Genomic DNA, 26,944 nt, shown 5'->3' on the forward strand with positions numbered 1-26,944 from the left:
CTGATGTTCCAACATTTTTGGTGCTAAAATTCCCAATTTTGGGCTCAGAATTCCCAGACTTTGTGATGAAAATGGAAATTTTAGGGTTTACCTGGAGGCACAGCTCCAGTATGGATCACAGGTGAGGGATCAGTAATTAAGGATTGGCCTCTAGGACATCCAGAGCATCAGCACTGCAATCCTGAAGTGGAAATTCCCAGAATTCAGCCCAACATTTCCCCCACATTTACCCATTTTAGGACCAAATTTCACCAAAATCCCCATTGGTTTTAATGGATAGACCTGGTGTCCTTAAATCCATATTGACTAATTGGCAGCTTTAATGTCCAAATAATGCCTATTGGGATATTATTATTACAAAAGACAGGGCAACTGAGAGATATTGTAAAAGATGCTTTAATGCCACATGGCATCAGTCTCATAGAAAGGTGAGGTATTAAAGGTGTTATCTCCAAAGCCATAATATCAGAACCTGCCCAATTCTTAGTTACAATGTCTTATGTTAGGTTTTCAGCCAATCAAATACTCCTACAAAGTTTGCTAGCATCTTTTTTACACCAATCATTAATTGCTTTGCTTCTCATGGCTTTGCCACAATGTGTCATTTTACAACAAATCATCAAACACTTCATAAACTTACATTGATGCATCTCAAGCTCCTGGCTAAGTATGTAACAGGTTCTATTGCTAAACTTTAACATTTTTTACTATCTCACTTAACATACTGCTTTGCTTACATAATGCATATTTCTCTTTCCTTAAAACATATTTCTACTTAAACTAAAAACTTATATTCTTGTTTTATGTCTATTTTTCTTTTAATGCTCTTATTGTCCAAGCCTTCTCCAGGGTTTTAGGTTAAACCTTGTCTCCATCTCAATCTCTGAGCCTGTATGCACAAGGCCCTGAGAGCTCTCTGTGCCTGCATTTCCCACACCACCTGTCATCTCTGCCTCCAATTTCCTGCTCACACTGCAACCTGGGGACACTTTCTCAGTCGTGTCCCTCAGTGAGACCCATGAACGGCATCAGAAATTTTGGAGTTTGATTCTGACTGAATTCTTCAGAGGTTTCCTAGCAAACAACAGTTCTGCCTTGATTTCCCTCTGGTCTGGTCCTGTTCATTCAGTAGTTTTTCAACCCCAGTTATAGAGAAATATGACCATGACCTTCTTAGAAATATCCATTCCAATTCTCAAGGGTGTATTTTATTAATGTTCTCTTTAGGGCAGAGGTGATTGCAGCATTCTGTGATTGATATTTATGAGAAATGGATTTGTAAAGGATTCTCAAAGCCTGACTGAAAGCTCACACAGTCTTGTACATCTGGATGCAAACTCTGAGATAAGGTGTGCTGACTCAGAATGGCCCTGGAATAGAGAAGACACTGCTGAGGGAGAGATTTAACTAGAAAGAAGTTTCAAACCATGGCCTTGCACAAAAACCAGATGTTTTGGAGAATTAGAACTGCGAAAGATGCCTTGGTGCAAAGCCAGGTGGGGTACAATAATGAGTGGTTGGTGTTAGAAGTATTAGCACCATTGTGTAGCAAGAGGTGATAGGCTGAGAAACATTAATAAGGTATAGTAAACAGGAAAAACTTGGCTTTGGATAGAATGGCATTGAGTTTTACATCTCTTATGTTTTACCCTCCAAGGAGTCTAATAATGGAATATTTTTAAAAATATGCCCCTCACTTGCCCCATCTCTGTAGAGCTGGGATTTTTCAACAGTGCTGAATCCCAGGACATCAGTCCCTGAGAGGGAGCTGAAGGAAAAATCCTCAAGAACTCAGATTCAGGTTCAAACTTCAAAGTTTCTTGAAGGTTTAATGGGTCTCACCCTGGTTCCAGTTAGAGCAGAGCACTGGAGGCAATGATGACACGTGGGGACAAGCAAGAGAAATGTGTCTCTGGTGCTGAGCACACCTGGATGTGTTTCAGGAATGCAAAGGGCCAAGGCCTGAGCCCCAGCCCCTGGCAAGGCAGATCCTGTCCCTCCCTCATTGCTCAGGGCTCTTCCCGGCCCACTGGGCTCTGGCCATGTGCAATGCCAAGGGCAGCACCATGGGGCGGCCCCTGCCAGGCTGCTGAGCAGGGACAAGGAGGCAATGAGGCCCCAGCACAGCAAGGCTCACTTGGCCCCTGCTGGCCTCAGGCCCAGGGCCAGCCTGCATGGCCCAAGTGCTGCAGGAGTTGGCTGTGTCAGGGCCTTTCAGCTGCTGCCCATCCCTGTGCCCTCTGCAGCCCAGGCTGTCCTACGGTGTCCATGCCCTGCGCCTCTGTCCCTGCAGGCTGTCGTCATCCCCCGGCTGCCCCACCTCGCTGGCCCCTTCCTTTGCTGACAGCTCTGCCTCCTGCCTGCCTCTGCCTGGACACACAAAGCCTTGGCCTTAATACCAAAAACGTTTATTCAAGTTTTACTGTGCCTGTGCAATTTAGTAGAGAACGAAGGTAATTGAGGGGCTGCTTTCCCTGCAAGGATGTTTGGAAGAGAAGACATCTGGCTCAAGGCTGCAGTGATAGAAAAAACAAGGACTGAAACTGGGAACTTGGTCTGGGTTTCTTGGAAATGGGTAAATTCTAATACACATGTAGCAACTGCATATGAGCAACATGCTTTTGGCATCACATGTCTATGTAAGGTCTGGTGTTTTCTCCTGCTGGACCTCAGGCCTGAATAAATGATGCCCTCTTTGAGACCACATTAGTGTTAAGGAGTCTTATTGTGATATTTTGTAGATTTGGTGGTAATGTGGCCTCACACCCAAGGAGTCAAGTGTGACATTGTGGAACCTCATGGCACAAAGGATGTATTTTGGCACAGCAGAATCCCATGGAATCAAGGGACCATTTTGACATTGTGGGGCTGCATGGAACCAAAATCCATTTGGTCACAGCAGAGTTCGAGGGCACTGATGGTCCACTGTGATAGTGCAGATCCGTGGAGACCATTGTGACACCACAGAAACTCCTGGAACCAAAATTCCATTGTAACAGAGAAAGGCTTCATGGAACCAAGGGGCCATTGTGACACACCTGGGCCTGACAGAACCAAGGAATCCATGGTGACACTGCAGAACCTCATGGAACAAAGGGTCCATTGTTATACTTGGGGACTCTGTGGAACCAAGGGGACCCTTCTGATACTGTGGTGCTCCATGAAACAAAGGGCCCATTCTGATTGTGCCAAGCCTCATGGAACCAAGGGGCCAATTGTGTCACAGCAGGGCTTTATGGAAATGAAGGTCCATTATGACACTGCAGGGCCTCATGGAACAATGGAGACTATGGTGACTCTTTGGGACCCACTGGATCCAAGGGACCATTGTGACACTGCAGAGCCTTTTTTAACCAAGGGGCCATTGTAACACAGCAGGGCCTCATGGAATCAAGGGGACCACAGTGACACTGTGAGGCTCCATGGGATGAAGGGTCCATTCTGACATCATGGAACCAAGGAGACCTTTGTTACACTACAGGGCATCATGGCACCATTTTGAAGCAGTGGAGCCTCATGGGACCATGGAGGCCATGATGACACTGTGGGGCCTCATCTAAACAAAGGACATTGTGGCACTGCAGGGCCTTGTGAAACCAAGGGGACCTTAGTGACACTGTGAGGCTCAATGGGACCAAGAGGCCACTGTGACACTTTGGGTTGTCATGGAACCAATGGTCTGTTGTGACATTGCAGAGCCTTATGGAATCATGGAGATACTGTGACACAACAGGCCTCATTGAACAAAGGGGCCATTGTGACACTTTGCAGCCCCATGGAACCAAGGAGTCCATTGTGACACTACAGGGCACTGTTGGGCCAAGGGGTAGTTGTGGCACTGTGTGGCACGGTTACCAGGGGCAATTGTGGGGGTTTAGATAAGTCCCTGCCCTTTGCCCAGGCCTCTGGCAGCAGGCAGTGTCTTTATTGAGGTGGTCAGCACCCAAAAACTCACTCTCATTTGCAATATCTTTAATAAAGGCTGATTCGGTCTATTATAGAATGAATTCTTTATTTAATAGACAGAAAACTAACAGACAAAAGACTTAAATTAATACTACACAGGAATAAGGACAAAAAGAGACTTCTAGCAGGTATATACTACATGAGGTTAAAGGTACCTCTTAATATTGCAGCTAGCAAAGACTTAATATAACTTAGGATTCATTGTATCTTACCATCCAATTGTTGGTGGAGTCTCACATCGAGATCCTTTCCCTCAATCCCCAGGGAAGTTACTGTGGAATCTGTGTGCAAACTACAAGAAGAAGCCCTTTACACCTTCAGGGTGTGCGTGTGGTGGCTTCTGCTTCTGTGATAACTCATATGTCTTTTAAGTTTGTAAAACAGTGTCTCTCAGTCAAGAATATTTCTTTTATCTCTTCCTACATATGCTTTCCAGACTAAGATGTTGATTCTGAGCTGAGGCCTGAGCCCTTCTGGCCCCAGAGATGATCCCTTGCTGGGTCTCTCAGCCCGGGTTATCTCTTTATGCACTGACTGTCTGTGGTAGGGGTGGGTGGACGTCCTGCCACAGGCACCCCTGAACCAAGGAGACCCTTGTGACACTGCAGGGCCATGGAACTAAGGGGTTATGTGAGAGTGTGGGACCTCATGGAATCACTTTCTGCATGCTTTTACTCTAATCATGATATGTACAGCTTCTATCCCTCAGCTAAGCTCTGAACCATTTGATTTTTGCTTCAAAGCGTGGGGTGGAGAAAGCTCAGATTTGCACAAGGCTGCTCTGAGTCCAAGGGATTGGATGAGGGAAATGGTGGGGTAGGGGCAAGGACAAAGTGTGATTGATTGTCAGCCATAAAGGGTCTTGATTTTCATCTCTGTTCAGACTGCATTAGGAGGTGCTGGGGATCAATATCAACTGCAGATTGCTGATATCAATGTATAATCATGAAGAGAATAAATGGTAAAAAAGATATTCTCGTTTTTGTTTTTAAATACAATGTTTTGAACAGAGTGGAAGTCCTGCCTTATACTCAGGTTTCTGGCAGTAGCTCTGCTTCAGGTGACCTGCACCCCAAATTTCTGTTGCTCTCATGTTCTTTAGAATGGCTGATTAGGTCTATTATAAAATGAATTATTCACTGAATGGACTCAAGATTAACAGACAAGAGACTTTAAATGGACTACTGACTGCACAGGATAAACAAAAGAAGTACAGGGAGATAGAAACACAGTGCACAATTAAGTTCCCTATATTACAGCTAGTGAAGAAATAGCAGAGCTCAGGAGTCAATGTAACTTAGCACCAAACTGATGAGGGAGTACACAGGGAGCCCTTTCACTCAGCTTCCACAAAAGGAACCACAAAGATGCATCCAGACTTGGGAGAGAAGCCCTACCTGTTTGCAGGGACTATGCAGAAGATTTCTGCTTGGTGAAAGTTTTGTGTAGCTTTTCTACTTTTGTAAAGTGAAGTGTGTGTCAGTCAGAAATTGAAGGCTCATCTCCCTTCAGTCTGCTCTCAAGAGTCTCTCTCTTCCTGGTCAGCTGGGAATTCCACCTCCCTGGCACCAGAGAGAACTCAGGACAGGACAGATGTCCGGCCTGGGTTATCTCAGCAATTCCTGAGAGGGGGAAGATGCCCTGAGTGATGGCCCAGCTGATGGACAGAACAGATGAGCTCTGCTGGGCCATAGGGGAAGTCCTGCTGCAGGAACCTCATGGAACCAAGGCTCTGTTGTGACATTTTGGACCTCCAGAGATCACTGTTGAGTACAGAACCTCATGGAACCAAAAGTCCATTGTGACAGATCAAGGCCTGATGGAACCAAGAAGAGCATTGTGCCACCGTGGGACCCCATGGACACAAATCTCCACAGAACCAAGTGTTTATGATGACAATAGTAAGGACTTGTGGAAACAGGGAGTCCAGGGCTTTAAAATACTCCTTGCAGAGTTCTGCCTTGGGGAAAGGGAACCTGCATGGTCCACCTTGAGCTGGAACAAGCTAAGGGAAGGTGTCTGTTTGTAATGTGGAAATCCAGGAGTTTTAGATTGCTTCAAAAAAAGAGAAGGAAGAAAACACCTGTTTGGCTGAGTGCAGTCAGTTCTCCAAGCAAAGCAGGTGCCAGGTGAGTGAGGACAGACAGGATGGGGTTGGGGAATGTGGAGCAAGGTTGTCCACACTGGGTCAGACCTCAAGGCACAGCTTCTCTGAGCAGGCCAGACCTGATCAATATCAATCACAGAACGCTGCCATCATCTCATCTGTAAAGAGAAGAGTAAGAAAATACACCCTTGAAAATAGGAATGTGTACATCTTAGCAGCTCTTTGAAATATTCCTCAATAACTGGAGCTGAAAACCATCATAGTGAACTGCACTGGACCAGATGGAAATCAAGGCAGAGCCATGGTTTGTCAGGACGTGCATGATCTCAATGAGCTCTTTGGTGCATTTGGTGCTGCCAAGGAGCTCCAAATAATATTTGGGAAATATTGGCTCTCTCTCTGCAGTGCTGCCCTTGCCAGGAGCCTGGCCCAGCTCAGCAGCACAGACACAGCACAAGGACTTTAATGACCCTCTCGGGGTTGGGGCTGAGGCCCTGAACATCAGTCCCTGAGAGGGAGTTGAAGAAACCTCTCAAGAATTCCAAGTCAGATTCAAACTCCAAAGTTTCTCTCACTTTTAGTGAGTCCTACTGATAAACATGAAGGAGAAGGTTTCCCAAGAGTTGAATTAGAGCAGAAAATTGATGACAATGATGTCAGGTAGGCAAAAATAGGGTAAAGGAGGAAAAGAGACCTCTGAAGATTTCAAAGTCCAAAGTTTCCTGAAGTTCTAATGGATCCCACTGAGGGACATGACTGAGAAAGTGTCCCCAGGTTTGGGTTTATACTTTTTATGTTATATTTTTAAAGTGTGGGTTTATTGGTTTTTTGACATATTTTTAAAGTGTGAACTTATTTTTTTTACATTACAATTTTGGTGGGGATTTTTTCTTTTTCTAAGTGAAGCACAGAGATGGGACTTCTGAGTTCCTTTAGAAAGTGTAGCTTATGTTTTTTATTTCCTATTCAGGCAGAAAGGGTAAGGTGGTCTTACAGATGTTCACAGCATGGCTTAGAAATCACAAGACTTATGTTTTCACTGGCTTTTCAGGATTTGTTAACCAATAAAACACTGTCAACAGAGATATTTATGTTTCTAATTCAATATTTAATATTTTGTCTTATTGAGCCCCAGCCCCTGGCAAGGCAGATCCTGTCCCTCCCTCATTGCTCAGGGCTCTTCCCGGCCCACTGGGCTCTGGCCATGTGCAATGCCAAGGGCAGCACCATGGGGCGGCCCCTGCCAGGCTGCTGAGCAGGGACAAGGAGGCAATGAGGCCCCAGCACAGCAAGGCTCACTTGGCCCCTGCTGGCCTCAGGCCCAGGGCCAGCCTGCATGGCCCAAGTGCTGCAGGAGTTGGCTGTGTCAGGGCCTTTCAGCTGCTGCCCATCCCTGTGCCCTCTGCAGCCCAGGCTGTCCTACGGTGTCCATGCCCTGCGCCTCTGTCCCTGCAGGCTGTCGTCATCCCCCGGCTGCCCCACCTCGCTGGCCCCTTCCTTTGCTGACAGCTCTGCCTCCTGCCTGCCTCTGCCTGCACACACAGAGCCTTGGGCTGCTCCAGACTCCTTCTGGGGGATGTGTTGCACCACAGCCCTGCCCTGGGAGAGAATTTCCTTGCTCCTTGGGTTCAGTCTGGACCTCCCCAGCAGCACCTGGCATTAATTCTTTCTTTTTCAGGGAATTCTCTACTATTTCTAAAGGATCCACCATCATTGAAACCGTCCTTGAAACACTCCCAGGGCTCTCCTCTGCTGTCCTCAGACTCCACTCCACTAAGCAGAGAACTTGATCCCCATACAGTGCACATGTGCTTGAGGCCATGGGTACCTGGACATGAATGACAGTTCTTTTCTGTAGGAAGGAAACCACAGAACCCCAGGGCTTTGAAGGCAGATCAGAATCACTCACCAGAGGCCAAGGCAAACCTGACCTGTCTGTCCTTGCATCTTTTGTCTGAAAGCAACTCTTGGATATTTGTGGAGTTTTGCATGTGGAATTCCATTTCAGCTGTGGGTCCCTGGATTGGAATGACAATTCTTCTCCACACGGAGGAAAAGGCAGACCTCCCAGTGTTTCAAAGGCAGATGAGATCTGGCCCTCTAGGAAGCCAAGGGAATCTGACAGTTTTGTCTGGGAGCTATGCTTGGTTATAAGAAATTTTGGAGGCAGAATCTCAATTTTGACCATGGACCCCTGAACGTGAAAGATGCTTTTCTCCATGGGAAGAAAAGCAAGGCCTTTCAGTATTTTAAAAGCAGATGTAAGGTGGCCCCCAAGAGACCAAGGCCAGACAGAGCTTTCTATAGTGACACAGCCAGGCCTTGTGGAACCAAGGGGCCATTCTGGCATGTGCAGTCCCATGGAACCAAGGAAACCATTTTGACACTGCAAGGCCTCATGGAAGCAAGGGACCATTGTTCCACAGCAGAGCCAAGGAGACCATTGTGATACTGCAGGGCCTCATGGACACAAAGATCTGTTGTGATACTATGGGGCCTCATGGAACCAAGGGAGAATCGTGATGCTGCAGGGTCCCTAGGATCCAAGAACTTGGAACAGGTCTGGTTAACTTGGCCTCCTAAGGGCCACCTGAGTGGTCCAGCTAACACTGGAATGTTGAGGGTCGCTTCTCATCTGCCCTTAAAAACTTGGCATTCAATGCTTTCCTTCCTGTGGGAAAGAGATGTCCTTTAAATGCAGGGCTTCATGGCCAAAACTGGGATTCCTCCTCCAAATTTGATTATGTCCTTAGATTGTTCACTGTCCCCTTGCTTCCATGGAGACCCATAGTGTCACACTGTCCCCTTGCTTCCATGGAGACCCATAGTGTCATATAGTGGCCCCTTGTGCCCATGAGACCCTCCAGTGTCACAATGGTTGCCTTGGTTCCAGGAGGCCCTGTGGTGTCACAATGGCCCCTTGCTCCCATGGGACCCAAAGTGTCAGAATGGTCTCCAGGATTCCATGAGGCCCCACAGTGTCACAATGGTCTCTTTTGGTTCTGCAGTGTCACAATGGCACCTTGGTTCCATGAAGCCCTGAAGTATGGAATGGCACCTTGATTCCATTGGGCCACTCTCTGTGACATGAATTCTTAGTTCAATGGAGCCCTGTACTGTCACAATGGCCCTTGGTTCCGTGAGGCCCTGCCATGTCACAATGGTCTCATGGGTTCCACAAGGTCCTGCAGTCCACAATGGCCCTTTGGTGTCATAATGTGTAACAATGGTATCCTTGGTTTCACAGACTGAGAGTGTCCCCATGGTCTCATAGAGCCCCACAGTGTCACTAGGATCCCCTTGATTCCATGAGGCCCTGACGTGCTACAATGACCCCTTGGTTATACAAGGCCCTGGAGTGTCACAATGGCCCCTTGTTTCCAGTGGGTCTTGAAGTGCCATAATGGTCTCCATGGTTCCCTGAGGCCCCACAATGTCACAATGGACTTTTCGTTCCATGACCTTTAGTAAACAAACTCCTTGTTTCCACAGTGTCACAATGGACCCTTTGTTCCATGAGGTGCCTGGCCTCCCATGGCCCCTCATGACCCCTCACGGCCCCTCATGGCCCCTCACAGCCCCTCATGGCTCCTCCCAAAGGAGAAGGGGTCAGGCCCTGCTTGTTCCCCTTTTATTTCGGTCCTTTCACAGCAATGAGTCAAGAAAGGCTGAAATGGAGCCTTTCCCCAGCGTTTCCCTCGGGGTTCATTGCAGGCTGAAGCTCTGTGCTGGCGCTGCCCCAGCACCAACATCCCTGCAGCCCCCAAGGCCTTTGCTGTCCCCCCGTGTCCATTCCCTGTCCCCGAGTCCCGCCCGGCTCTGGCAGCAGCAGCAGCCGCAGCGCAGTGGGCGCCGGCCCGGCCCAGCCGGGGCTCCCGGGCAGGAGCAGCAGCAGCTCCGGCCCCTTCCCACCTGCTCCTGCCTCGGCTTCCAAGGCCTTTGTCCAGGGCAATTCTGGAGTACAGCAACAATCACCCACACCCAGCCCTGATTCCTCAGGGCCCGCCTGTGCTGCCCTGACCCAGCCTGCAGAGAAAGAAAGGGTCGGGTCCCAGCGCTGCTTTCAGCCCTCTTTTACTCACCCTGAGCTGACAGCAGGAGGCTTTTGTTGCCTTTGCCTTGAGAATTGTAGATCATGCCTGCTCTTGCCCCTCTTCTGCTTGCCACTTGAATTTAATCCATAAAACTGAAAGTGCCTCTTAATTCATGCTATCCACAGTGCTTTCATGACAGTGAAGTCAGTATTTTTGTTCCAAGCATAAAGATCAGCAGATACTTGAATGCCTACCAGCCTCTGAGCACTCAGTCAAGGGGAATTAAAGCCACACAGGCCACGTTTGCAGTGCCCAAACACAGCCCTGTTGCTGGTGCTGTTGAACTGACAGAAGCCATCATAGAAATTGTCTCTGTGGTGTGGAATTAAATTAAAAAATCCACCAGGGAAACAGAAACCAGAACTTCTCGACTAGCTTCATTGCTTCTTCCCAGCAGCAGGAAATGGAGATGCCCAGAGGTATTTCCAGCTGCTGCTGATGCCAGTGGGAGCCCAGGCTGCTGCCCAGCCCCAGCGGGATCCTGAGCCCAGCCCGGGCAGCTCCCGCAGTGTCGGGAGCTCAGCGCACGCGGGGCCAGGCCCAGAGCCCCGGGCACGGCTGCCCATTGCGGGGCAGCGGCGCAGGCGGAATGTCCTGAGCCCAAACCTCCTGATCCTGCCACACAGCGCCCAGCCTTCTCCCCCTGCTCCTCCTCTCCCAGCATGGCACAAATTCCAGCTCCCAGGAGGCTTCCCCACACAGACCTCAGGCTCCTGTTTCAGCCTGAGTGTCCCTGCAGAGGAACACGGCATCTTTCAGGCACTTCCACAAGCTCAGGCTTCTCATGGGGAATCTGGGATGGAAATGGCCTTGCTAAGAAAGCCAAAAGCCAAGGGAATGGATTAGTAATTATTAGAAAAAATTGCCTTTTTTCCGGGGGCAATATATGATGTAATTCGTGTAAAGTTGTAAGTTAATGAACAGTGTTTGTATGGATAAAATAAACTCAGAAACCAAAAAGAAAACCACAAATGGAAAAAAAACCCCAACACCGATTGCTTCACCACAACATTGTAACAGCCAACAAAAGCAGGACAGCCCAAATTAACAAGTGAATGGACGTGGCCACAAGGAGATGGCTCTCTTCAAAGACAGTCCAGAGAACACCCAGACATTGAGCGCCAAGCACCCAGGATTAATCGGGAAAAATACATCTCAATAGCAGCTTCCCTAAACCAAGGCCTGCCTTCATCAGAATTCATGGTCTCCCAGAATATGGTTTTGTCCAGCCAAAGGCAGAGAAAGGAAACCACATGAAAATTCGAAGCGAGGAAAGGAGACAAAGACCTCTGCTCCAGGCTATGAAAAACTGTATATAAACTGGGCTGACCAGAGTGGTTTTGTGAACATTGGGCAATCCGGAGCAGTGGAGTTTGGATCATAGTGTGTTTACCCGGTGCCAATCCCGGGCTCGACGTTGCTCTTTGTGATTGTGGCTGTCGTGGACCGTATCCCAGCCACAAAATAAATTATCACTTATTTCTGATTATACTCAATTCGGCTAAATCTTTCTATTATCTATAACATAGGCAAGGTTAACCAAGTCATTCCCTACATTTCTCCTGTTCTGATTCTTTTAGGTGGCTACTTTGAGAGGTCCAGCTTGTTCTGGTGCTTATCATGAGCAGATTGTACTCTTGATTTATGCACCAATGCACCAGATGTGGAATCGTCTACACCGAACTCAGAAACAAACTCCCTCTGTCAGACCATTTTCACATTCCAGATAATTTTCAAGATGTCCACTGAGAGGTTGGAATGATTATCACACAACTCTCCACTTCTGCCTGCAGGCCCTGGAGATTCTTTCTCTGAATTCAGACAGCCTTGTATTCCCCAGCAAGTCCTGCTACCACCTCCTGTTTTCTTCGATCAGAACAGTAACAGTGAAAACCTTATCAACGGCACAACTCCCCAGCCCACCAGCAAAAGAAAGGACAAGTTTTCAAGTTCTCAAAACCTTTGTCCTGCTTTGCTGCAGGACAGTGCAGCACGCACAGTGTGGAAAGCTAAGAGACTCTGCAGTTGGTGGCACGTCTTGTGACAGGAGCTCGTCCTCCAGGAAAAGTTTGTGAAAAGAGCAAACATCACTGTAGAGAAAATGCTTGGAAAAGCGGAGCAGCTTTCCAGAAGTGAAATGACAATGGAAAGAAACAACCCCAGATGTTCACATATACTATTAATTCCTTTCCTTATACGCTCCCCTTTTCTGTGTTGCACTGGTTCTACATCAACTGATCTTACCTCGAAGACCTAGGATTTAGCGAGTTTGATGCACTCTGCACTATCATTAGCTACACACAGTTTGTCTTCTCCCTGTTTTGCTTTGAAAGCAATGCTGGAGACATCAGAAACCTGCAAATGCAAGATTTTAGAGCATAGTGCTTTGGTCGGCTATGGGATCTAGAGACAGGGCATGTGCTCTCACAGTATTTCACCCTCAGCAGTGACAATACACAGCAGCAACAAAGGTGATTCCTAGGATATTGTGCAGGGGTCAAGGCTCTGTGTCTTGACTTAACATGGCAAAGTTCACGTGTTTTGACAGATTCAGGATCCAAACTAGTTTGCTTTTCTAGCTGTGTCGATGAACAGCAGGACAAATAAAGCAGCCAGCAGTTTCTTTGCAGAGAGGGCCTTTGCTCCAGGCTGAAAGGGCTGGATTGGCAGGGAGGAAGCAGGCAGCTGAAAGCTGAGCTGCTATATCAGACTGGCATCCTAACTGGGCAAAAATAGCAGTTTGATCCTTTTATTTTAATCCTCCTTTCGGCAGTCTGCAATTTTCACTCGGAACTGAACAAGAAAATAGGAACAGCCGCTGCCCACCCTGAGCGGCCGGAGAGCAGCGCTGCCCCGCAAGGGCTGCATGTCTCGCTCCTCATGTGCTGCTCTGCCCTCCCACGGGGCTGGCTCTGCCTGGCGCTGGCAGGCTCCTCCTTCGGCACTTTGCTCTGCTCCAGGGGAAAGTGCGGACAGCGCTTTGCTTGCTTGTGAGGAACAGACTGCAGCGCGGGGCGAGCGGGCGGGATAGCGCCCGGGGCATGCGAGCACGAGGGACAAGTTGCAAGATTGCCAGAAATAGAAGAGCGAATCTAGTGAGGAAGAAGCTACACAAGACGGTGTTTTTGGCGTGAGTGTGAGAGGAAGAAGCGGAGAGGCCCGTGCTGCCCCTAGGGGAGCGGGGCTCGGCTGTGGGGCACGAGGGGAAGAACTGGGAAAGGACACACGGGGAACGAACACACGGGGAAGAAACACATGGGGAATGGACACACGGATACGTGGATAAACGCTCCTGGCTCTTTGGCAGCGGCAGAAGAGCAGCGATTCCAGAGACCCTCTGCTTCCCTTCTCTTGTTCCTCATCTCCCTTTCCCGCTGTCCCACATCCTCTCCCGCTTTTTGTTTCTGCTCTACCCCTGCCACCTCCCACCTCCCCGGCGTCCCTCTTCTTATTCCGGGCCGGGCCATGCTCCTGGCCCCAGGCGGGGCTGCCCCGGCCCCGTCCCCACCCCGGCCGTCCCGCCGCGGTCTCGCCTCCGCCCGGCTCTGCCCGTACTGGCGGTGCCGCTGCTGGGCGGGCATCAGTGCCTGGGGCTGGGGCGGCATCGCCTCCCTCTGGCTCCGCCTGGCCCGGCCCGGCCCCGGCCCCGGCTCCTCCCGGGGCCCGCGGAGGACACACAGGGCACTGCCGCTCCCGCCGCCTCCGCTGCGGCTGCCCCGGCCTGAGCTCCGCCGCTGTCCCGCTCCACAGAGCGAACGCCTGGGGCCTCCCGGCCCGGGCGGCTGAGGGGCGCTCGGGGGCCGTTCCTGGCCCCGGGCCGAGCGCTGACAGCCGCGTCTCGCCGGCAGGGAAGGCGCAGCAGAGCCTGAAGGAGCAGAACCGGCTGGGTTCGCTGCTGGGGCTTCGGCAGCGTCTGGGCGGCGACGCGGCTCTCGGACGGCGCCCGGGGAGCGGCGGGGCCGGCGGGGGCACAGGAGGAGGAGGAGGAGGAGGAGGGCGCAGGAGAAGGAGGATGGGGCTCGGCAGAGCGGGAGGCGAGCTCAGCCCGCTGCTGCCCTTGGCTTGCAGGTGGCCATCAAAAGGGTGCCACGGAATCGCGTCCAGCACTGGGGCGAGCTGGTGAGTGAGCGAGGCCAGCGGGAGAAGCCGGGACGTGCCGGGCAGGGATGAGCCGAGGCCCGGCAGGGCTGAAGCTGCCAGGACGCCTCGAGAGAGAGCGGGCGTGGTGCCAGCAGAGCATCCCAGGCTGGGTGAGGGTTCCCGAGCCCTGGCACAGCATCAGCCCCGCTGACGGCATCGTGGTCCTCCAGCAGCCCGACGGCACCAGGGCACCTCTGGAGATCGTGCTGCTGGACAAGGTGTCCACCGGCTTCCCTGGTGTCATCCAGCTGCTGGAGTGGCTTGAGCTCCCCAACAACATCGTGATGGTGCTGGAGCACCCGGAGCAGTGTCAGGACCTGCAGCATTTCATTCGGACACGGGGGCTCCTGTCCGAGGAGGTGATGCAGGAGCTGTTCCGGCAGGTGCTGGAGGCCGTGTGGCACTGCACCAGCTGCGGGGTCCTGCACAGGGACATCAAACCACAGAATGTCCTGGCTGACCTGACCACCGGGCAGGCAAAACTGATGGACTTTGGCTGTGGCACCTGCCTGCAGGACACAGCCTACACTCACTTTGCAGGTGAGCCCACGCAGGGCTGTGCTCCCAGTCCTGGCATCTCCTGGCCCAACATCTCAGGGCCCAGCCTGGGTGTGGCAGTGGGGATTCTCCCTTTTGCTGCCAGTCATGGCACTGAGCCTTCAGCTGAGTTGCTTTTGAGATGGGGCAAGTGGGGGGCCGGCTTCCAGCCTTGCTGGCAGCCTTTGCCAGCCACTCTGCCCAGGACTGGGGCTGGGCCACCCAGCCTGACAGAAACACTTGTGGGTGGGGGTGGCAGAGAGGGGGGGCCAGAACCTGTGCACCAGCCAGTTTGGTGTGCAGGTGAGAAAGGGCTTGGACTGCTGAGCTCGCCTCATAATGTGTTTTGGGCCATGCAGGCAGGAAGGATGAAAGCATGGATTTTCCCCTCCATTGAGTGGGTTTTACCTTGTCATGGTCAGGCCTTGCCAGGGCTTCCGCTGCCCTCTTCCAACACCAGTGGCTTCTTTTCCAACCCCATGTTTGTCCACAAGTCCCAGGTGCTGCCCAGAGGACAGCGGGTCACACCCTGTGCCACTGGGGCAGCCCCCACATGCCCAGGGATGCTGGGGCCAGGCTCTGGGAGCAGCAGCATCCCCCTGATGAACTCCATCTGTATTCCATAGGAACCCTGTCCTACAGCCCCCCAGAATGGACTCACTTTGGCTGGTACTATGGCAAGCCAGCTACCATCTGGTCCCTGGGCATCCTGCTGCACCAGATGGTCTGTGGGGAGCACCCTTTCAGGAGGGGCCAGAACATCAGCTGGGACCATCAGCTCTCACTGCCACAATGGTTCTCTCAAGGTGGATCCTCATCTCTGGGCACAGGGGGAATACCAGTGCTGGGAGACAGCAGCAGGCTCGTGAGCATCCTGCTCTGGCAGCTGCTGAGGGGGTGGCACATGTCCTGCTCTCCTCCAAAACAAAGAACTGATGGGAAGGTTTAGGCCCAGCTCTGAGCACATGCAGCATGGCCTGGGCATGGGAAGAGTGGGGCAAAGCGGAATGGAGACTTCTCCAACTGACCAGCAGTTCCTGGTTTCTCTCCCCAGAGTGCCAAGGTCTGATCAGGAGGTGTTTATCCATGCTCGACAGGGAAAGGCCCTCATTAGAAGATCTGTTCAGTGATCCTTGGATGCAGAATATTCATCTGCCATAGAAGAAGGGAGAAGGCCACAGGCACGCTTTGATGCAGGGTCCTGGTAAGTTACAGCTCCACACATGCCCTGGGAATCAGAAGCAAAGAACCCCAGACGTTTTTGTCCTGCCTGTGTCACTGCACGGGGGTCATCAGATGGGAACACGCAGCCCTTGTGCTGGAGCTGAGCTGCTCTGCCCAGCACTGGTGGCCCCCATCTGAGCTGGTTTGGCTTGTCCTGGTTCACTGGCAGCTGGGGCCCTGGGCAGAACACTGACAGCCTGGTCTCACCCCCAGGGAAGGAGAAGGAGCCCCTGGAGCAGCTGTACCAGGTGGGGCTGCTGCTGCAGGGGACAGCAAGGAAGACATCAAGGATGACAGCCTCTTCCTCCACCCGGCCACTGGCAAGCTGAAGATGATGGACTTGGATTTTGGCACCATCTTCAAAGCCAGGCTACAGCAAATTTGCAGATGAGTCCAGAGCCAGGGGGATGCTCCCAGATTTGGGCATTGCACAGCTTGGCTGGGAACCAAAGGTTCCTTTGCTGGGGAGGATAAAATGGATTCTTCCATCGGCTGCCAAGCTGCTTTTTGGCAGGGCTGGGGGGATGGGCTGGGCTGGGTACAAAATGGGAGTTGGCTCCTGGCCCTGGCAACAACCCCCAGCACCCACCGTGCCCTGGGCTGGGGCTGGGGCTGGGGCAGCCAGCCTGACACAAACAAAGCCCATGGCAGCAGCAGAGGTGGGACTGCAGAACTGTGCATGGCTGCTTTGCTTTGCAGGCAAGGAAGGGCTTGGGCTGCTCCACTGCCCTTGTTTGCTTTGAGATCACCATTACTTTTGGGGGCAGTGCAGGGGGAAAGGGAAAAACCATGGGCTTCCCTCACCCCTGCATGAGTTTTTCCCTGGCATGTAGAGGTTGGGCCTTCCTCCAGCCCCTGACAGAGATAAGATTTTTTACCTTTCTCGTGTCTCCCCTTTTTGTCTGTAATCTATTTTCATTCATTTGTCATTTGTTTCTCTAAAGGAAGTGTTCTAGGTGGTGTCCAGTGTGGATCAGGAAGTGCTTGGGCCCAGCTGCAGCGTGGATGGGCCGTGTCCTTGGAGAAGGCTGAGGACATCGTTTGGGACCAGCTTTTCTTCGGGCAGCGATGGCGTGAGGCGGGTCCCCGTCTCCTTGGCAGGGTGAGATAAGAGCTTTTGGGAGATGGCAGCGAGCACAGGAGCATCCTGCTGTGGCAGCTGCTGCGGGGCTGGATGTGCCATGGCTGGCTGCAGGCTGGGCACAGTCCTGCCCTCCTGCTCTGTGCCCAAGGCAGCAATGATGGGCAGCTTTGGGCACCGCTCTGGGCACGGCCAGCACGGCCTGGGCACGGCGGGAGCTGGGACAAGGGGGACAGGAGCCTTCAGCTGACGGGCGGTTTCTGGTTTCTCTCCTTGCAGCCGGGCTCTGTGGATGCTGAGGCTGCTCTGGGCTCTGCCAGGGCTCAGCTGCAGCTCAGCACCGGGCCGGAATCAGCCAAAGGAGAAATGGTGTGACCTGCAGCAGAGACTTGCTTGAGCATTTCTGCAATGCAGCTCAAGTTTGCAGAGCGTACACCTGCAGGGGAAAACATGACACGCCCCCAAAATTAAACTTTTTCCATACCTTCTGAATTGAAATCCATCTGGGATGACCCCAAATGACATTTTTCAGCTTGCTCAAGCTGCAGCTCAGCCCTTCTCTGAACAGTTCTCCCCCCACCTGCCTTTGACTTCACAACTGCTCCCTCCTTTCCCCCAGTGAGTTCTCAGCCCATCACAGTCTCCATCACACTGGTGCCTTCCTTGATGCCCCTCACCACAAGGAAAACCAAGCCCCAGGCTTAGGGACACATCCTGTCATTGGCTGAAGAACAGCAACGTCTTTTTTTTTTTTTTTCTGCTTTAATACAATTACTTCAAAATCACTTTCTAGAGCACTATATTAAAATAGATATTACAGCTCCTATACCGTGGAGTAAATAATTCTGATTCAGACCTTTTTGTCTATTCATGATCATAATCAATCATATCTGTAAGTATATAAATACTTCTGGTTTGCCAGCCTTAATATTGAGGGACAAAGTTGTACAAAGATTCAATTCCACCTGTATAATCCTTTACACAAAAATCCTTGACAAAGTCTGGGGCTGGGATTGGATCCAGGCATTCCCAGGCTCCTCTCACAGAAGAAGTTTAGAAAGCCTGGGGGTCCTGGTTTGGGGGAGCTTGGGGGTGTAATTGGGGTGTTGGGGGTCCTTTCTGCACCTCGTGACCCAACAGGAGCTTCTCTAATAAACTTTGTGTGAAGCTCCCACTGTGCCCATGACAGGAACCCCTGTGAGTGTCTGTGACATCTCAGCTCTTTGGCAGCCTGGGCACTCCTGGGGTGTCACCCTGGAACCCCTGTGAGTGTCTGTGACATCCCAGCTCTTTGGCAGCCTGGGGACTCCTGGGGTGTCACCCTGGATCCCCTGTGAGTGTCTGTGACATCTCAGCTCTTTGGCAGCCTGGGGACTCCTGGGGTGTCACCCTGGATCCCCTGTGAGTGTCTGTGACATCCCGGCTCTTTGGCAGCCTGGGCACTCCTGGGGTGTCACCCTGGATCCCCTGTGAGTGTCTGTGACATCCCGGCTCTTTGGCAGCCTGGGCACTCCTGGGGTGTCACCCTGGATCCCCTGTGAGTGTCTGTGACATCCCGGCTCTTTGGCAGCCTGGGCACTCCTGGGGTGTCACCCTGGAAGCTCTGTGAGTGTCTGTGACCTCACTGTTCTTTAGGAGCACAGGGATGTCCCCACTGCCCTCCTGCCACTGCCTGTGACAAATTGGCTCCTTGGCAGGGCAGAGGCACCTCTGTTGTCACTGTGGAGCCCTGTGACTGTCACCTCACGACCCTTAGGAAGATTAAAGATGGATGTTCCCATGGATCCCCTGTGACTGAGTGTGACCAAACAGATCTTTAGGAGCCCAGAGACCCCTCAGATGTCCCCATGGAGCCCCTGAACCTGCACGTGAGCTCACAGTTCTTGAGCAGCCTGGAAACCCCTGGAATGTGTTCATTCCTGCTCTGCTGAGGATGGATCCTCAGCAACTTGGAGGTTCCCTGATGAATTTTAGTTCTCCAGAGACTTGTTCAGTCTTCAGCTCTTCCGTTCAGGAATTCAGTGACAAAGGCTCATTAATATTTCAAAACACACTAACAAGACAAGGCTCTGGGAATAATTTCATTTTAATGAATTAAATTATTCTGTGGTCAAATATGCAGATTTCAGAACTGTATTCAAAGAGAATGTACTAGATTTATTTTTTTTTAATTCAGCGTGAGTTTTGTCCTATTTAGTTTTGTTTTCCTGTTTCTAGATTAATATTCACAATCTCTAGTTGATATTGACCCTGAGCACCTCCTAATGCAGTCTGAATAGAGATGAAAATCAAGACCTGTAACAGTGGTGGTAGTTTTGCACCACTTAATTAGTTGTTTGTCTCAGTCTCTTCTGCCTTCACTCAGAGCCAAGATTAAAAAAAATATACAAAGGAAACAGATTTTCTCATCTTTGGGCTTGGTTGTTTATTAAATCTTATCAAAAATACAGAGCGTTCAGCAACACTTCTGACCACCTGCTAGAAGTGAGCAAAATGGAGCCAGATCCAGCTGCTACAAGGTCTCCTAAAGCTAAACAGTCCTATATAGAATTAATACCTATATTATTTATCCTTTTAACCCAATATCTAACTTCCCATGACTCTCAGTGTGACACTAGCTGTCTAACCAGAAACTCCCACCTGAAACCATGAAGAAGAAGGAAGATGAAAAGCAAAAGAGACACCACCCAAAATCCTCCATCTTGTCCCATACCTATTACTGTATTATAAAAACCTCAAATTTAAAACCCTTCACTGTGTGAAAGCACACACTTCTATTTAAATACATGCCCGTGATTTTAACTTCATCACTCAAAATTAGAAGCCTTCTCCAAGGCCTCAGGTCAAAAGCAGTGTTCTCCAGGGGTTCAGTGCCAGAAAGTACAGAATTCTGAAAAACCCCAGGTCCCTGGGATCCAACGATTTTCCACACACAAACTTTAGAGTCTTCGGTTCAAAATCAGCTTGGTTAGGATACCTCAATTTACACTGAGGGCAGAGTCCTTGCCTTCTCTCAGAGGAACAATACCAATGTTTTTCACAAGTCCTATACTGGATCAGTAACCACGTGGAGTGCCAGCCGCTAGAAGCCCCAGGAAAAGACCAGGAAAAACAAGCTATTCCTCTTCTCTCTAGAATGACCAGACCCTCTTGTGCAGGCTGTTCCCAGTCCAAAGCTACCAATCTCCCTGCTGAGGTTCTGTATATTCCTTGCAGATGAACCTGATCTTTTCCTTTTTCTATCCAATAGTTGACTGGATTCACAAATTCCCATGGATCCAGTCCAAATCACTGAGGGAGGGGGATCCCTTCTATTCTTCTAGCCACAATTTAAAATATGCTCAAACCACCACATTCTAACTCTGACAGTCCACAAATATGACCCCCTTATATCTTAAATTCCCAAGGGTCAGAGACACACCACTGCAAGAGGGAAATTCCTTTAATTTGTCTTGCCAGGCTTACACTGTCCTTTCATCCTCAAATGGTCCAGTCCCCTTCTGTATCCAAAAACTCTCCTGTCTCAAGCTAAAACCCCCTAGAAAGTGCTGCCTAAACTGCCGGGCTCTTTCAGCTTGGGCTTCAGCAGCCACTTCCATCAGCAAAGTACAGAGCAGCCAACAACACAGCCCGAGCAACAACACAGGAAACCCAGGGCAGAATTACCGGTTTGTTACAATTGTAACTTTTGTCACAAGATGGCAGTATTAAAATACACAATTCCAAATCTAAAACTACACCATGACAGCAGTGGCAGGGACTGGTTAAACCCGAACACCGAGTGTTAGAGGGAATACCGTCCCCAGAACCAGGAATTCCCACCCACAACCCGAATCCCAAAGTCAAAATCACTGCGGGGAAGGGTATCTGTTTATCAAGGGACAAAGTATTCACCTCTTTTCAACACAGCAGGCAGCAGGCAGCAGTTTTAAAGAGTCACCCAAATCGCCTGGGCCTTCTCTGGCCGTTTCAGTAGCCCAAGAATCTCCCACAGGGATGTGTGAAGTACACAAGACTTTTGCCTTCTTTTATCCACAAAAGTCTTACATAATCATATAATTACCCAACATGCCTCTACATATGCATTACCTAACTTCACTTAGCCCCACTTTGTATTAAAATGAGCTCAAAGTCCTTTTACACTTGTGCACTTCCTTCCTTCAGATGGGTCAGTGGGTGTTTGAAATGGGTCAGTGGTCTCCTAATGATGAAGTCAGGGAGTCTTCCTCGTTTTCAACTTTTCGCCTTTGGCTTGTGGGCAGGCTCTCACACTCCTTGGCCATAGTTCAAGCTCCCAACCTGGTTCTGGCTGGCTTCGGGGCCCAAGTGCAGTTATGGTTCCTTCACTTTAACAATATCCCAACAGCCCGTCCTGACACAATAAAGCCAAGCAAGTGATTTATTGTCTTAGACTACGGAGTCGCCACTTTCTACATTGCTTCTACTCTAATCATTGTATGTATAGCTTCTATCCCTCAGCTAAACTCTTAATCCTTTGATTTTTGCTTCAACTTCACCCACCAAGTGATTTGTAAAGACATGAGCACACATCTTTCCTCTCACATTGATGGTTCCTGTGCTGCTGACAGTCTTTTAAACCCAGCCTTCAGCCTGAGCTCTCTGCTGTTGCAGTTCCATGCACAGAGGTTGTTGTCTCTCAGCCCTTCCATGGGCAGGCCGGTGTTCAGCCATCTCCAGGACAGCAGGGCCCCAGCCCACGTCACTGTGCCCTGGGGAGACAAAAACCATCACTCCAAATGTCCCCTCCTCCTTCTTCCCAGGCATTTGGCCCTACCAGTGGGGTTTGCTGCTGGGTGCCACAGGGAAAAGGAGACCCCTGTGACACTGTGGGGCACATGGAACCAAACATCCATTGTGACACTACAGAACCTCACAGAACCAAGAGTCCATGGTGACACAACAAGGCCTCGTGGAACCAAGGGAGTCCAAAGGTCTAAACCAGTTCTTGCATGGCTCTACCTTGGGAACAGAAACCTCTTTGGTGGCAACATGGGCTTGGCACACAATTAAGGAGTGTGAGTGTTTGTAATGGGGAAACTCAAGAGTTTTGATTACTTCAGAAAAAGGAAAGGAAGAAACTCTGTGTTTCCCTGAGTGCAGCCAGTTCTCCAAGCAAAGCAGGTGCCAGGTGAGTGAGGACAGACAGGGTGGGGTTGGGGAATGTGGAGCAAGGTTGTCCACACTGGGTCAGATCTCCAGGCAGAGCTTCTCTGAGCAGGCCAGACCTCCTGAGGAGAGACCCTGGATCAATATCAACCACAGAATGCTGCAATCACCCCTGGTCTAAAGAGAACAGTAATAAAATGCATCCACTGAAATAGGAACAGATATTTCCAAGAATTCTCCATAGCTGGATTTGAAAACTTTCCTAATGAGCTGCTCCAGACCAGAGGCAAATCAAGGCAGAGCCATGGTTTGTCAGGACTTCCTTGATCCCAGTCAGTCCCGTGATGCATTTGGTGCTGAGCCCTTGAACCTCAGGGCCTGAGAGGAGATTGCACAAACATTTCCAGGAGTCCAAGTCAGAAGAAAAACCCCAAGTGTCTCAAAGCATTAATGGGTCCCATTGAGGTCCATCCCCAACACAGGCTCCTCATGGACTCCTTGGAGGAGAGAATTGGAGGCCATGATTGCCCAAAAATTTTGCAGAGACTCAGAGAAGAAAGGAAAAAGAAAAGTACCATAAAAAGCTGAAGTACCTTGAAGCACTATTGAGCTCCATCAAGTGTTGCTACTGACAAAGGCCCTCAAGGGATTAATTAAAGCAGATAATTGGAGGCCATGATTGCACAAAGTTCTCAGAGATTGCAAGGCAAAAGCAAAACCCAAAGTGCTCTGAAAAACCTGCAGTCCCTGGGAGCATGAAGGAGCCCCCAGGGTCATTCCTGACCAAGGCTCCCCAGGGACTTGTCCCAGCAGATCCCTGAGGCCACTGGGATGTGGGGGGATGCTGAGGGCAGGACAAGGGGTGACAGTGGCCAGCCTTGCTGGGGCTGTGCCAGGAGGCCCCAGTGGCTCAGGACAAGGTGTCTCCTCCCAGCCCTTGGTGGCACAGACCCTGCCGTGCCCAAGGGCACCAAGAGTTGGCTTCTCTTTGTCCCCACCTGTCATCTCTGCCTCCAATTTCCTGCTCTAACTGGAACCTGGGGACACTTTCTCAGTCATGTCGCTCAGTGGGACCCATTAAAACTTTAGGAAACTTTGGAGTTTGATTGTGACTTGGAGTTCTTGAGAGGTTTCTTCAGCTCCCACTCGGGACTGATGCTCAGAGACTCAGCCCCAATTCCTGAGAGGGTCATTAAAATCCTTGTGCTGTGTCTGTGCTGATGAGCTGGGCTGGGCTCCTGGCTCAGAAGGCAATCCTGGCAACCAAGAAGAGCTTCAAAAACACATTTCTCTTCATGAGAAGCTCTTCTCCCAGCCCAGCAGGGTTGGGGCACTGCCTGCAGCCACCCCGGGCACAGCACAGAGGCACAGAGAGCTTCAATCACTCAGGGCTGGGAAGATGCTCAGAAGTGCCTGGGGCACAATCACTCCCAGCCCTTGACACAGGAAGCCTCTGGCTGCAGGACAATGCAGCTGCAGCTCCTGCAGTGATCTCCTAAAGCTGGAACATCCCAATGCCTGCAGACTGTGTGAGTACATTCTCTGATGATCTCTTGTGTAGAGCAGCCTGGAGTGCCCAGGGCTGTGGTGCAGAGCAGGGTCCTGCAACCCAGGGCGCTGTGCTGGGGCAGGGACTCTGCTGCCTGCCAGGGACAGCTCTCAGCCAGCCCTGGGAGCTGCTCCCAGCACTGGGTGACAAGGTCTGGGTGGAAGGACACAGCTGGAAAGGCTTTGAAGTGTTCTCCATGTGTGTTGAGGATGCTGCAATGTTGAGGACTGCATCCTACCATAACGTATAACTGCTGAACATTTCCAAGTAGATTATATAGGGAGCACAGCAATTCAGGAGCTGCATAAAAAGGAAAATTCTGCTTTTTTAGTCTACTGCTCTGGGTTGCCTAGATGGGAAATTGCATATAGATATTTATCTCTCAGTTCAGGTAGAGAGAAATAAGAAATTTATTTCTCAGATCTTAATAAAGCAGTCAGTGACAGAAATCAGCACAAGGTCACTTACAGGCAGCATCAGTGTCACTTTTCCATTCTCCTCAGAGTTGCTGTGATGTTGCCATCAGAGCCTGCAGAAGCAGAGATGGTCCTGGGCAGTGCCCTGTGCTGGGAGGGGTGTGCAGGGCAGAGCTGAGCCCCCAGGGCTGGGCTGGGCTCTGACAGCACTGGCAGGGCCCAGCCCTGGGCACAGGGAAGCAGCTGCTGGCAGGGACAGCTCCAGGCAGCAGAGCCCTGGGCAGGCAGTGGGGGGAAAGTGCCACCAAGCTGGGCTGGGATATTTAAAGTTCTCTCTAAACTAAACTACCCTAGGATTATTTATTTTACAGATCCCCATGCCAAGACACAAGAAATATCCAACAGCAGCTCCATCAGCCACTTCCTCCTGCTGCCATTGGCAGACACGCGGCAGCTGCAGCTCCTGCACTTCTGCCTCTTCCTGGCCATCTCCCTGGCTGCCCTCCTGGCCAACGGCCTCATCATCAGCGCCGTAGCCTGCGGCCACCACCTGCACACCCCCATGTTCTTCTTCCTGCTCAACCTGGCCCTCACTGACCTGGGCTCCATCTGCACCACTGTCCCCAAAGCCATGCACAATTCCCTCTGGGACACCAGAATCATCACCTTTGAAGGATGTGCTACACAACTATTTACATTTGCTTTTTTTATTTCAGCAGAATTTTCCCTTCTGACTGTCATGAGCTACGACCGCTACGTGTCCATCTGCAAACCCCTGCACTACGGGACCCTCCTGGGCAGCAGAGCTTGTGCCCACATGGCAGCAGCTGCCTGGGCCAGTGGCTTTCTCACTGCTCTGCTGCACACGGCCAATACATTTTCCCTGCCCCTGTGCCATGGCAATGCCCTGGGCCAGTTCTTCTGTGAAATCCCACACATCCTCAAGCTCTCCTGCTCCAAATCCTACCTCAGGAAATTCGGGGTTTCTGCTTTCACCACCTCCTTAGCATTTGGTTGTTTTGTGTTCATTGTTTTCTCCTATGTGCAGATCTTCAGAGCTGTGCTGAGGATCCCCTCTGAGCAGGGACGGCACAAAGCCTTTTCCACCTGCCTCCCTCACCTGGCTGTGCTCTCCCTGTTCCTCAGCTCTGCAGTGTTTGCTCACCTGAAGCCCCCTTCCATCTCCTCCCCATCCCTGGATCTGGCCCTGTCAGTTCTGTACTCAGTGGTGCCTCCAGCCCTGAATCCCCTCATCTACAGCCTGAGGAACCAGGAGCTCAAGGATGGCCTGAGAAATTTTATCAATCTTCATTTTCAGAAGCAATAAATGCTCTCATTTCTTCTGCAGAGGCCTTAGAATGTAACTCTTCACAATCTCTTTTTAATTTTTTTCTTATTTGTCCATTTTTTATTTAGTCATTTTTTCTACTGTTCTTGTGTTTCATACAAAATACTGAAACATTACTCATTGTATTTCTATATTATAATCTACATTTCTTTTGAAACACAAAGATTTGCATGAGGTCTCGTCCCTCTGTATTTAAATAAAAGCAAGTGCCTGCCCTGTCCTGTGTGTTCACGATTCTTCCTCAGCCCTTCTCTGTCTCTGCAGGGCAGTGCCTGTGAGCAGAGGTGGAGGGAAGAGACTCCCAGCACAGCAGCACAGCCAGGGACAATGGCCCTGGCTCTTCCCACATCTGCTCTTCCCAGCTCCACCCTCTCCTTGCCAGCCCTTCTGTGGCTGTGAGGCTGCAGTGCTCTGGCAGCTTGGTCCCTGTCCTGCTGCGTGTCCGTGCTGTGCCCACAGGCAGGGACAGGCCATGGGCACTGCTGGGACACAGCTGGGCTCCAGCACAGCAGCTCCATCAGCAAAGGGCATCTCCTGAGGGCAGGGCAGGAAGGCTTTGCTCTCCTCCAGAGCTGCTGTCAGCAATGTGCTCCAGGAATGCCCTGGCCAAGCAAAGCCCAGTGCCTGGGGCAGAGGGGCAGTGTGCAGGGGGCACACAGCAGTGTCCTGGCACAGCCAGAGCTCCTGGGATGGACCTGAGGGATCAGCAGAGCAGGGCCTGGGCTGTGTCTTTGTTCTGGGCACAGCCTGGGAAGGTGCCCCAGGGCAATTGTCCCACACCAGCCCCTGCAAACACCACACCCAGCACTGGCCTCTCCCCCAGCTGCAGGAGGTTGTTTGTCCCTGCATGGACGGACACCGAGTGACCAGGCCAGCAGGCCATGTTTGCCCTGTACTGAGGAGATTTCAGTAGTGCATCGTGTGTGTGTGGGGAGATGAACATGATTGGGCACAAACACCATCACCAGCACTCGGGGGTGGCACAGTTCTGGTGGCACAAAGAGTGCCTTGAGGCCACTACACTCTGGGAAACCACCTGAATTCATTACTGGGCTGTGGTTGGGACTGCATAGAGAGACACATCCTGGGCAGGGAGGCTCCAGGAAGAAATGCTCAGGACAGCCATGGACTGCACAAAGAGACCACTGGAGTGATGGTCTGTGGGGAGAAATCAGAGCTGCCTCCCTTCTCAGCCACCCCGAGGACCTGGACAGGGCTGTACTGTGTTCTGGGCTCTGACCTGGAACTGAGGGATGTGGAAAAAGCCTTTGGTGTCAGGGATGGTGACAAGGCTGGGTAGAGTCACTGTGAGTCCTCTCTCAAACACCTTGGAAAGGCCAGAGCCATCTCAGAGG

General features: G+C 51.0%; 1 protein-coding gene across 1 annotated transcript; it reads left to right on the forward strand.

Moving 5' to 3' along the window:
- Positions 1–7,893: 7,893 nt before the first annotated feature.
- LOC148217458 (olfactory receptor 14J1-like) lies at positions 7,894–25,807 on the forward strand. The gene is made up of 2 exons (XM_088158642.1): positions 7,894–7,897; positions 24,613–25,807. The coding sequence occupies exons 1-2, from the start codon at positions 7,894–7,896 to the stop codon at positions 25,566–25,568; spliced, it is 960 nt and encodes a 319-aa protein (XP_088014768.1). The 3' UTR covers positions 25,569–25,807.
- Positions 25,808–26,944: the final 1,137 nt, after the last annotated feature.

This window comes from Sturnus vulgaris, unplaced genomic scaffold (genome assembly GCF_052056855.1).
Source record: "Sturnus vulgaris isolate bStuVul1 unplaced genomic scaffold, bStuVul1.hap1 Scaffold_84, whole genome shotgun sequence".
Classification (NCBI taxonomy): domain Eukaryota; kingdom Metazoa; phylum Chordata; class Aves; order Passeriformes; family Sturnidae; genus Sturnus; species Sturnus vulgaris.